At 43.1% G+C, this 13,357-nt stretch overlaps 1 protein-coding gene across 1 annotated transcript in view; it reads right to left on the reverse strand.

The window, feature by feature from the left end:
• Window positions 1–2,266, reverse strand: part of LOC110538789 (neuronal pentraxin-2) — a 20,844-nt gene extending 18,578 nt beyond the window's left edge. Inside the window, exon 1 of the mRNA XM_036941581.2 lies at window positions 1,193–2,266. Coding sequence (XP_036797476.1) covers window positions 1,193–1,639 — 447 coding nt within the window. The 5' untranslated portion in view covers window positions 1,640–2,266. The remainder of the gene's footprint in view (window positions 1–1,192) is intronic.
• Window positions 2,267–13,357: the final 11,091 nt, after the last annotated feature.

Consider the following 13,357-nt stretch of genomic DNA (forward strand, 5'->3'; position numbering starts at 1 on the left):
CAGTTACAATAACATACATGACCTCAATATTATCAGAGAGATACGGCTGAGTCTCAAATAGTACCCTTTTCCTTGTAGTGCACTTGAAAGGTAACAGGGTGCCATTTGGGATGCAACCAGAGATATGATCATCATGAAGCCACGTGAGACCAGCACACTCATTCCCTGGCACCAGAAAAAAATGGTATCTGTGTGATTGTGATTATGCCAGGGGCTGCCACTCCCACATGACTTTGATTGTGACGACAAGATAATAGATTCATGAGATTAATCACTTTAACTAAGCAAGCTGTGGGCATCATATAATTAGAATTTGATTATATGGTGGGCATACCCACAATAGGCCTTTTTTTCTTAGTCTGTTTGCTGCGTAGATAGGACCTCATCCATGATACAGTGGATACAAAGCCAGGGGAAATGTTTGTATGATTTGTGACATAAATTGCAAAAGCAGTTGGAAAAATGACAAGACTGCGTGTGGTGCCACATGGAAAAATGAATATGAATTATTGAAAATACACATCTCTGCTCGACTTCTCCACGGATGGTGCCTGACACTTTTGACACCAATTGATGTGTGCTGATTGTCTATTCATATCAGCTGCGTTGATTCATCAAGGATAAGCAGCATGCTTCTGACATACTACACTACATTAGCCTTTGATGTTGAGGAAGAGTAAGTGGGGAGTGTCTTATCGTGCAGGCTACATTCAGTATCAGACATGTCTGATGTGGTGGGTGCTACACATGTGTGGTGAAAAGGTCAAAGGGCTGAGTAACCTCCATACACAATGTCAGAGTGAAATGAAAAGCATGATCATTATAATTTACTGTAGCTATATCCACAAACATCCATATTCATATAGGGGTATATTCATATATTAACCTCCATACACAATGTCAGAGTGAAATGAAAAGCATTATCATTATAATTTACTGTAGCTATATCCACAAACATCCATATTCATATAAGGGTATATTCATATATTAACCTCCATACACAATGTCAGAGTGAAATGTAAAGCATGATCATTATAATTTACTGTAGCTCTATCCACAAACATCCATATTCATATAGGGGTATATTCATATATTAACTTCCATACAAAAATGCTACAGTGTATAATAATGAAAAAGACATTTGACCTGAATGATATAATTTACTGTAGCCACTACAGCCTCGTTATCTCACCTCCAGATTCTCCAACCGACCCGTGAGCCCCTGCATGGTCTTTCCCAGCTGGTCTATAGTTTCCGTGGGGTCCCTGGGAAGGTCTCCCATTGTGTTCTTACTGTAGTCCTTCCGCCTGGAGCTCTGGCCCCTGGACCTGCTCGCAGAGTCCTCCGCGGCCGCCTCGCAGCGCGCCAGTTTGGAGTTCAGCTCCTTGATAGTGCCCTGCTGACTCACGATAGTCTCCTTCTGCTGGAGGATGTTCTCCCGGAGTTGGAGGATGGTGTTCCGTAGCTCGTCCTCCACGGGGCTGGTGCTCTGCACGCGGTTACCGTTGGGGTCGAACGAGCAGCTAGGGTCGGCGCCCGCCGGGATGGCGGAGCAGAAGAAGCGGCTACCTGTCGCATCCTGAGCGCGCACCGTGCGTCCACTCACTAGGTATAAAAGTCCAACTAAGAAAGCCAGCATGCCGGATACGAGCACAGATTCCCTGTAAATTTGGAAAACTCCTCCTCACGAAATGAACGTTCTTCGTTGAGTCACATCGATAGGTTAAATAGCCTGGGATAAACTCTTGTCTTCAACACCAAAACGCACAATAATATAAATCAGATGGTAGACATAGTTCTGGACTTCGGAACTGACACGAGATAATTTACTGAAGTCAACAGAACTTCAAAACCATTTAGATGAATTGTTTGAGAGCTGCAATCAAATACTATCATAAGCCATCCAACCACATAATGATAAATGCCCTAGTCGCAAATGTCCCTCTCCAAACCTAAATAAAGTAATATCAAGGCAATTCTAATTTTTCCGAAAGAAAGTTACTATCCTGGTAAAAGGTGTAGAATTGATTCTGGTCACGAAGTTGTTGCAGGTTGTTGGTGCTCGGAAAGGTTTCTCCCCACACAGTCCATGGTGCTGAAAAGACAGCGACCTAGCTTCAACAGATTAATATGGGGCGCGCGCGCGGACCGGGGCGCTCCCGCTCATCATCATCTGTTCATGCTCGCTGAGATTCGGACCACGTCATCATCAGATCCCAGCACAGACGAGTCATGCTTTGCCTTGTGAGATCTGTTCGATCTGTTTGTGAAAAGAGTGCGCGGAGTTTCATAAGTGAACACCATCCCGTGCATGCCAAATTGTCTTTGGATCAGGTCTCTAATATCGTGAGTGCAATGTGAGAGCCGTTTTCTAGCCTAAAGTAGTCAACAGTGAGTTCGGTTTGGAAATTAAATTAAGGTTTCTTGTCAGTCCATAGCCTCTTACAGCACACATGTCTTTTCTAACGGTGTACTAATGCAGTGAATATGAATGTTTAATATAATTGAGGTTCAGTACTCAGGGAGACTTCTTTCCCCCACTTGAATGGCATGGTCAGACAGTGAGTAGGCTATAGGTTGTAGTGATGAGTCCAGGAGGGCTAGTTTTTGTAGACCTAATGTGTCAAATGTCACTATTTTTCTGCTGGAGTATGTAGTTAGAGCTGCCAGGTACCAGCATAGCCCCTGGAAGTAGAGGTGCTGAGGGTGCTTCAGCACATTGACAAGAAAACATTAATAAACCCCCAAACTACTTCCTGCAGCTATGTGTGCCCGTCTGTGATCAATTTAACTAGAGGCTGTACTTATCTTCCACACAGGTGTGGTTCATGAGTTAATGAAACAATTATCATCCTGTCTCAGTCACCAGATCTCAACTCAATTGAACACTTATGGGAGATTCTGGAGTGGTGCCTGAGACAGCATTTTCCACCACCATCAACAAAACATGAAATTATGGAATTTCACGTAGAAAAAGGGTGTCTCATCCCTCCAATAGAGTTCTAGACATCCCAAGGCTGAACATGATTGGCGAGCTCACGAGCAGAGAAGAGTGAAAGGGAGAACATTTCCTTACGTCAGATAGCGCAACTATTCCTCCTGCACGGATCTGTCTCGTATCTCGCAAAGACTCATGGGATTGATCAAAAGTAGTTGGGCTACAATGTGCTTTCTAACACTCAACAATTTGACCTAGGTGACATCCCCTAATGAACCCCATCTCCTCCTCAAAACAGACTGAGTTCATCTAAACTAGAGCAGTTAATCTGTTAATAATGTTGATGTGTTTTTGGTGAGGAAGTCTTAGTCGCAACGTTTTACATCTAGCTAAAGGGTTTTGTGTATCAAGAATCAGTATTTCTGAAGTTTGACAATATGCACGAAAGGTAGCTTAAATTTGTCCAACATTAGCTTGCTAGCTGATCCAGTCACACTGAGCCAGTCACACTGCCTAGTGCTGCACACAAAATTCTGAATGCTTCCACCAATCAGTTGAGAGATGAGCTTCGGGTAGAAGTGACGTCATCTGACATAAGATAATGGATAGGCAACACCGACAGGATCAGCAGGGGATTGGCTACCACTGTGACTCTGTGACAACCTTATCCAGATGAGGTAAAGAACACTATCTGCTCTCTCTCTCCCTCTACCTTCTCTCTGCAGTCTTTTTCTCTCTCTCCCTCTATCTTATCTCCCTGTCTGTCTCTGTCTCTCCTTCTCTGTACCTGCCCCCCCCTCTTTCTCTCTATCTTTCACTCTGTCTTTCTGAAAGTGAAGTGGAGAGGAAGTTCAGCAACTCTTGGAGGACATTCTGAATGGACCACTGAGACAGAGATGGGATGACAATGTCAACTTTGTCTCTCTGATTAAAGTAGCTCCTTGATATTAAGTGGTGGCGGTAAAACCTTTTTCCCAGAAAGCTTCACATTCATTCATTATGTAATCCCATCTTGGATGTTTTTTCTCTCTTTGATATAAATAGTTAATTTTATTTTGTTTTGTAAAACCCTATGGATTTCACATGAACTTTGATAATTCAGTAATGCATATTTTTCCTATGTAATTGCCTCAAGTAAGTTTGTTTCAGAACTATTCTGATAAACTGTACATCACTTTTGTGTGTCTCAAATGACCAACAGGTAGGATCCAACTCTGTTTTGAGGTCATACTCACACCAGATGACAGTCTGCTACAAAGTTTCCAATCAACAAAGAGCCGTGCACATTTTCTGTGTTGGAACAATCACCCCCTACTACTACCCGTTGCTCACTAGCTGTTGGTCAATGGTCATGACAGAGAACTAGTGACAGTAGCAGCTCTGTGACTGTCTCTGGTCCAGCTGAGCTGTTATCGACAGATAGTGACAGGTCTCTCTCATCAACCCTCTGACACACATATGCACGCAAACATATGCACGGAAACATATGCACGCAAACATATGCACGCAAACAAATGCACGCCCACAAACCTGTCTGAAAGCACTGGACTGGCAAGCACACACTTGAACGCAGGGAAGTACACACAAATGGATACATACACACCTATATAAAAGTCTTTACAACTTTGATTATACGTTGTTGGGTTCTGAGATTATGAAAATATACTTAATCATGTCATTGATGGAGTGCTGAGGTTTAGAGGGTCTACACCAGAAGTTAATGGTTATAGGAGGAAGGTATATATAACTATAATTCCACTATAATTGAGAATTTCAATAAGCATTTCTCTACGGCTGGCCATGCTTTCCACATGGCTACCCCTACCCCGGTCAACTGCCCGGCACACTCCACAGCAACCCGCCAAAGCCCCCACCATTTCTCCTTTACCCAAATCCAGATAGCTAATGTTCTGAAAGAGCTGCAAAATCTGGACCCCTACAAATCAGCCGGGCTAGACAATCTGGACCCTCTCTTTCTAAAATGATCTGCCGAAATTGTTGCAACCCCTATTACTAGCCTGTTCAACCTCTCTTTCGTATCATCTGAGATTCCCAAAGATTGGAAAGCTGCCGCGGCCATCCCCCTCTTCAAAGGGGGTGACACTCTAGACCCAAACTACTACAGACCTATATCTATCCTACCCTGTCTTTCTAAGGTCTTCGAAAGCCAAGTTAACAAACAGATTACTGACCATTTCGAATCCCACCTTACCTTCTCCGCTATGCAATCTGGTTTCAGAGCTGGTCATCGGTGCACCTCAGACACGCTCAAGGTTCTAAACGTCATCATAACCACCATCGATAAGAGACATTACTGTGCAGCCGTATTCATCGACCTGGCCAAGGCTTTCGACTCTGTCAATCACAACATTCTTATTGGCAGACTCAACAGCCTTGGTTTCTCAAATGATTGCCTCACCTGGTTTACCAACTACTTCTCTGATAGAGTTCAGTGTGTCAAATCGGAGGGCCTGTTGTCTGGACCTCTGACAGTCTCTATGGGTGTGCCACAGGGTTCAATTCTCGGGCCGTCTCTCTTTTCTGTATACATCAATGATGTTGCTCTTGCTGCGGGATATTCTCTGATCCACCTCTACGCAGACGACACCATTCTGTATACTTCTGGCCCCTCCTTGGACACTGTGTTAACTAACCTCCAGACGAGCTACAATGCCATACAACTCTCCTTCCGTGGCCTCCAACTGCTCTTAAACGCAAGTAAAACTAAATGCATGCTATTCAATCGATCACTGCCCGCACCTGCTCGCCCGTCCAGCATCACTACTCTGGACGGCTCTGACTTAGAATACGTGGACAACTACAAATACCTAGGTGTCTGGTTAGACTGTAAACTCTCCTTCCAGACTCACATTAAGCATCTCCAATCCAAAATTAAATCTAGAATCGGCTTCCTATATCGCAACAAAGCATCCTTCACTCATGCTGCCAAACATACTCTCGTAAAACTGACCATCCTACCTACCTACTTCGGTGATGTCATCTATAAAATAGCCTCCAACAGTCTACTCAACAAACTGGATGCAGTCTATCACAGTGCCATCCGTTTTGTCACCAAAGCCCCATACACTACCCACCATTGCGACCTGTACGCTCTCGTTGGTTGGCCCTCGCTTCATACTCGTCGCCAAACCCACTGGCTACAGGTCATCTACAAGTCTCTGCTAAGTAAAGCCCCGCCTTATCTCAGCTCACTGGTCACCATAGCAGCACCCACTCGTAGCACTCGCTCCAGCAGGTATATCTCACTGGTCACCCCCAAAGCCAATTCCTCCTTTGGTCGTCTTTCCTTCCAGTTCTCTGCTGCCCATGACTGGAACGAATTGCAAAAATCTCTGAAGCTGGAGACTCACATCTCCCTCACTAGCTTTAAGCACCAGCTGTCAGAGCAGCTTACAGATCACTGCACCTGTACATAACCCATCTGTAAACAGCCCATCTATCTACCTACCTCATCCCCATACTGGTATTTATTCATTTATTTTGTTCCTTTGCACCCCAGTATCTCTACCTGCACATTCATCTTGTGCCGATCTACCATTCCAGTGTTTAATTGCTATATTGTAATTACTTCGCCACCATGGCCTATTTATTTCCTTAACTTACCTCATTTGCACTCACTGTATATAGACTTTTTGTTTTCTTTAGTTCTACTGTATTATTGACTGTATGTTTTGTTTATTCCATGTGTAACTGTGTTGTTGTATGTGTCGAATTGCTACGCTTTATCTTGGCCAGGTCGCAGTTGCAAATTAGAACTTGTTCTCAACTAGCCTACATGGTTAAATAAAGGTGAAATAAATTCATATAAATCAATATAGTTTGTGCAATTAAGCTTGAAATGTGTTGAGTGCAGGGAAGCGATTGCATGCGGCATACATTGATAAGGGGAGAGACCCATGGATTAGTGATTGAGGGGGGTTGAGGTCAGGTCAGGTCATCTTAAGGGAGAAATAAAAGTGTATGGCCCATATCACTAGTGTCCTGCCTAGCAGTAAAGAACAATGTTTGTACAGATGTGTAGGAGGAGACTCAGCCAATGAGGAAGGGTTAAATATCAGTGCTTGTGTGAACAATGTTTGTACAGATGTGTAGGAGGAGACTCAGCCTAGGAGGAAAGGTTACATATCAGTGCTTGTGTGAAAAGGTTTTTGTCTAATGCAGCTGTATTGATCCTCTTGTTAAGCTTTCATAATGTCCGTTGTGTTTTTACTCTGAGAATTAGAACCTAACAACGTGAATGAATAATCTATCTTTGATGTCAAGCTTTCACTTTCTCAGAAACAACAACAGGATTAATGTGAAAACAACACGACAGGACACACACCTCCCTCACACACCGCCCAGAAGTGGGAAACTAACCAAATACAGATTAAAGCACAAGTTGCTCTTTTACATAAACTACAGAGGGGACCTGATGACACAAACACACTAGGTTTGGTAATTACTTGAGCACGTGTGCATCAGTCATGGCATTTTTATACTGCCATCACATTGGTTGTACTGTAGTTAGTAGGACAGCTGCACTGAGAGATAGATAGATTTTTCAAAAGGCTGCAGTGGTCTTTGATGTTGAATATGGCGTGGAACCGAGGCAGCAGCAGCGATACCGTTAACGCTACCTTTCCGAATGCCAGGGAAAAATAACACCGTATCCTTGTTTACTGAGAAGACTGGAGAAGTATCAAGGGTGTCGTGTGTATACAGCGTTCACCTTCAAAGATCAGTCTGGACGTTGCATGCTTTCAGAGTCAGAAAGGAAACACCACGTGCACAATTAACCATTTATTCGAAAAGATTACATTAGTCTTGGAGTTCAGGGTAGCTTACTGACAGAGTGAAGCATCATATAAAGATGATAAAATAACTACAGGCATTGAGCACGATATGCTATACCAAATCCCCAGGAAGAAACCCAGAACCTAGACAGGTGGGGGCTGGGGTGGTGGTGGGATATCAGAAAACAGCAAAGCATAGCGAGTAACAGCTCGTTACTGCAGCAATGGCAAAGGCAGCAAGAGACACCAGCACATGCGTGTGCTTGACATCCGGCATGGAGGAAGCATGTGTAATCTGGGCAACTTTAATACACCCCATGTACTGTAAGTAGCACGTAAGAGTGGGAATCCAATTGATGCAATATCAGCTGATGAGTTCAGCAGACGCCACCACACTCAACTTTCCCATCTGATCTGGCTCCTTTTATTACATGTAAAAAAATATATACTTGCAATACAATATACTTGCCGTGAAGTCGCTCAAGAACTACACCATACCAGTCATCCAACAGACTCCCATTCAGAGTGACACACAGAAGCATCCAGGGTCAATGCCCTGCTCAAGGGCACATCGACAGATCTCCCACAAGGCTAGAAACAGGGACCCGAACCGTCCAAGATCCCCCAATAATTCCCCAAAAGCTGCCCCCCAACCATCCGAGACCCCTCCCACAGTCCCCCCCAAGAATTTTTTTTTAAAAATTTAATTCCCCACCCCCAAGGACCCCCCCAATGCACCAACAACCAAGAACATTAACTAAAGAGAAAAAAGAAAAAGACGAAGGAAAACAGAAAACAATTTTAAAAAACAAAGGACATCAAGTACAACTGAAATCATAACAGCAAGGCCAACTGTATATGTTTGAGGGCGTATCTGGCACTATTTACATGTGTGTGTGTCCGTGTATGTGTGTATTTCAATGAGGGTGTGTGTATATGCATGTGTACAAACGCCTGCCTCAGGCAAACCGGCATTAACTGTAAAAACACTGCCCCTCAGTGTCATTCCAACTTACTTTTTATTATGTTTTATTTTGACATTATTTTTTATACTTTTATCTTTGACCATCATTCTATCTCCCGCCCAGCAACTCTACTCCCACTTGTCTCCAATTCCACATCCCAACCCTCAGCTTCCCTCAGCCCATCCCACCTATCTCTGCTGGCCACCCTCAGCCCATCCCACCTATCTCTGCTGGCCACCCACTTCGGATTTCTATGCAACATATATCTTTAATGTACAATTTCAATCTATCTAATCGAATAGAATCCACAGATTGCGAGTTGAAGATAAATACTTTTACTAAGAGTATTAGTATATTAGTAAATTACTCTCCAGATCTCCTAACAGTACTATTTCTAGGGTCGATTTTAGATCAATGTTATGCATTTTCAGCCATTCCTGAATCTCAAACAGAAACAGGCTACCTGAGAGAAATACCAAAATAAACAGTCTATTGATTCTGTATCCTCACAACAAAATCTGCAGAGCTTCTGTGATTTTATGCCCCAAATATTCTCCCAAAATTTGGTGGCAACAATTCAATATAATAATTTTGCTGAAAAGCACAACGTTTGACCCATTTGACCTTTATTTAACTAGGCGAGTCAGTTAATAATACATTCTTATTTTCATTGACAGCCTAGGAACAGTGGGTTGACTTCCTTGTTCAGGGGCAGAACGACAGATTTTTACCTCGTCAGTTCGGGGATTCAATCTTGCAACCTTTCGGTTTCTAGTCCAACGGTCTAACCACTAGGTTACCTGCCACCACAAATATATCAACTCATACACCCTGTACGATGGAATTGGTACATCAAAACCCTCTTCCCAACTATTTTGCAATCTGTATGGCACAGTTGTCAACATCCTGGTCCTCAAATGAAGCTGGTATACTTTCCTATTTATGCTATTTTTATTCCTCCGCCAGTTTTGATCCTTTATATTGAGCAGACAGACCAGTTCCCTACCTCCTCCCGCTGCCACCTGCCTCCTCCATTTTTGGGGTAATGCTGTAATCAATTGATTGTACTCTTTGATTGAGCAGACCTTCCCATACAATTCTGATAACTCCATGAAAGACACAACTCTACCGTTGCAATTTACAATATCATTTAACAACAAAATACCCTTTTCAAACATCTTTCCCATAAATACAGGTATTTTATCAACCAACACATTTGAGTTCAGCCATAATATTTGTTGTAATATTTTTTTGTAATATTTCAAATTGTAGCCAGCTCTGCAATGCTTGTTTGAAAAAGAGAGATACTTTGAAAAAAGTATCATTTTCAATTAATCGAAAATGAGACATGGCAAAATGGCAAAAAGGCATTTTTTAAACAATGGATGAGCTTTTCTTGTTAATCTACTTGAGAACCATTTAGGGTTCAAATAAACCGTTTGAATAAGTGAAGCTTTTAGAGAGAGGTTTAGTGCTTTTAAATGTAATAATCTCAACCCACCCAATTCATATTCAATATATAGATAGGCACGCTTTATTTTGTCTGGTTTAGCGTCCCAGATAAAGCAAAATATTGTTTGCTCATATGATTTGAAAAAATGAATCGTCAGGAGTATGCAGACATTGTTAAGAATAAAACTATGAAGGACCTCGGCGTTACTCTGGACCCTGATCTCTCTTTTGACGAACATATCAAGACTGTTTCAAGGACCGTTTTTTTCCATCTATGTAACATTGCAAAAATCTGAAAAAGTCTGTCCGAAAATTATGCATAAAAATTAATCCATGCTTTTGTCACTTCTAGGTAAGACTACTGCAGTGCTCTACTTTCCGGCTACCCGGATAAAGCAATAAATAAACTTCAGTTAGTGCTAAAAATTTGATCATATTACTCCAGTGCTAGCCTCTCCACACTGGCTTCCTGTTAAGGCAAGGGCTGATTTCAAGGTTTTACTGCTAACCTACAAAGCATTACATGGGCTTGCTCCTACCTATCTTTCCGATTTAGTCCTGCCGTACATACCTACACGTACACTACGGTCACAAGATGCAGGCCTCCTAACTGTCCCTAGAATTTCTAAGCAAACAGCTGGAGGCAGGGCTTTCTCCTATAGAGCTCCATTTTTATGGAAAGGTTTGCCTACCCATGTGAGAGACGCAGACTCGGTCTCAACCTTTAAGTCCTTACTGAAGACTCATCTCTTCAGTGGGTCATATGATTGAGTGTAGTCTGGCCCAGGAGTGTGAAGGTGAACGGAAAGGCACTGGAGCAATGAACCGCCCTTGCTGTCTCTGCCTGGCCGGTTCCCCTCTCTCCACTGGGATTATTACTATTACAGAGGCTGAGTCACTGGCTTACTGGTGCTCTTCCATGCCATCCCAAGGAGTTGTGCATCACTTGAGTGGGTTAAGTCACTGACGTTATTTTCCTGTCTGGGTTGGCACCCCCCCCCCCTTGGGTTGTGCCGTGGCGGAGATCTTTGTGGGCTATACTCGGCCTTGTCTCAGGATGGTAAGTTGGTGGAAAGAAGATATCCCTCTAGTGGTGTGGGGGCTGTGCTTTGGCAAAGTGGGTGGAGTGATATCCTGCCTGTTTGGTCCTGTCCGGGGATATCATCGGATGGGGCCACAGTGTCTCCTGACCCTCCTGTCTCAGCCTCCAGTATTTATGCTGCAGTAGTTTATGTATCGGGGGGCTTATCCTGTCTTATCCGGTGTTCTGTGTGAATTTAAGTATGCTTTCTCTAATTCTCTCTCTTTCTTTTTTTCTTTCTCTCTCTGGGAGGACCTGAGCCCTAGGACCATGCCTCAGGACTACCTGTCATGATGACTCCTTGCTGTCCCCAGTCCACCTGGCCGTGCTGCTGCTCCAGTTTCAACTGTTCTGCCTGCGGCTATGGAACTCTGACCTGTTCACCGGACGTGCAACCTGTCCCAGACCTGCTGTTTTCAACTCTCTAGAGACCACAGGAGCGGTAGAGATACACTTAATGATCGGCTATGAAAAGCCAACTGACATTTACTCCTGAGGTGCTGACCTGCACCTTCGACAACCACTGTGATTATTATTATTTGACCCTGCTGGTCATCTATGAACATTTGAACATCTTGGCCATGTTATAATTTCACCCGGCACAGCCAGAAGATGACTGGCCACCCCTCATAGCCTGGTTCCTCTCTAGGTTTCTTCTTAGGTTTTGGCCTTTCTAGGGAGTTTTTCCTAGCCACCGTGCTTCTACACCTGCATTGCTTGCTGTTTGGGGTTTTAGGCTGGGTTTCTGTGCAGCACTGTGCATCAGCTGATCTAAGAAGGACTTTATAAATACATTTCATTTGATTTGATAAGATATTGTATTTTCTGCATATTGCAAGATAAGAGAATGTATTTTCTGCATATTGCAAGATAAGAGAATGTATTTTCTGCATATTGCAAGATAAGAGAATGTATTTTCTGCATATTGCAAGAGAATGTATTTTCTTCATATTGCAAGATAAGAGAATGTATTTTCTTCATATTGCAAGATAAGAGAATGTATTTTCTGCATATTGCAAGATAAGAGAATGTATTTTCTGCATATTGCAAGATAAGAGAATGTATTTTCTGCATATTGCAAGATAAGAGAATGTATTTTCTGCATATTGCAAGATAAGAGAATGTATTTTCTGCATATTGCAAGATAAGACATTGTATTGTCTGTAAGCTAGTCACCCAGCTGAACCACGTCCTACTTTTCTATATCAAGATGCAGCACACTGAGTATCCAGGGTCCACTTTATTTTCCAATATGGGGCAACAATAGCATAGAGTTTAGAGAGGCAGACCGGGAACTGCTCTGCTGCTGACCCTGTACATCTCAGTGTGTGTGTGTGTGTGTGTGTCTGTTGGGAAAGACAGAACACGCATTTCCGTTCCAACCAATGGATAATAAAGTTGTATTTTATTTGTTGCAATATGAAGCTCTTGATGAGTTGGTAATTGCAAACAAACAATATATTCCACAGCTTGTGATTACATAATACCATGCTGCTCCTGAGTGGTATGGATAATGGCAGCCCACACACCACCCGGCCGGCCATCAGGCCCTGGCATGGCCTCAGAGGGGTGTGTGTGTGTGCGCGCATGTTCACGTTTTATTAATCCTATTTTTGTATTTAACCTTTATTTAACTAGGCAAATTGATTAAGAACAAATTCTTATTTTACAATGACAGCCCACCCCAGCCAAACCCTCCCCTAGCCCGGGCGACGCTGTGCCAATTGTATGCCGCCCTATTGGACTCCCAATTGGTTGTGACACAGCTCAGGATCAAACCAGGGTCTGTAGTGACGCCTCTAGCACTGAGATACAGTGCTTTAGAACGCTGCGCCACTCGGCAGTATGTACAGGATACACATGGTAAACATCGTCCAATGAAATGCCTACTTAATGGTTCCCTCTCGACAACGCAACAATAAGATATAGTAAAACATGAATATGAACATAAATTGAATGGCTCAGTACAACAGAATAAACATGCTATTTAACACTCTGGTCAGTTTATTAGGTACACCCATCTGGTACTGGGTCGGACCCCCTTTTGCCTCCAGAGCAGCCTGAATTCTTCGGAGCATGGAAACATGTTCAATTGGTATCAAGGGACCTAACATGTGCCAGGAAA

The sequence above is a fragment of the Oncorhynchus mykiss genome, chromosome 13, assembly GCF_057628025.1.
Source record: "Oncorhynchus mykiss isolate SJ-2025 chromosome 13, ASM5762802v1, whole genome shotgun sequence".
NCBI lineage: Eukaryota > Metazoa > Chordata > Actinopteri > Salmoniformes > Salmonidae > Oncorhynchus > Oncorhynchus mykiss.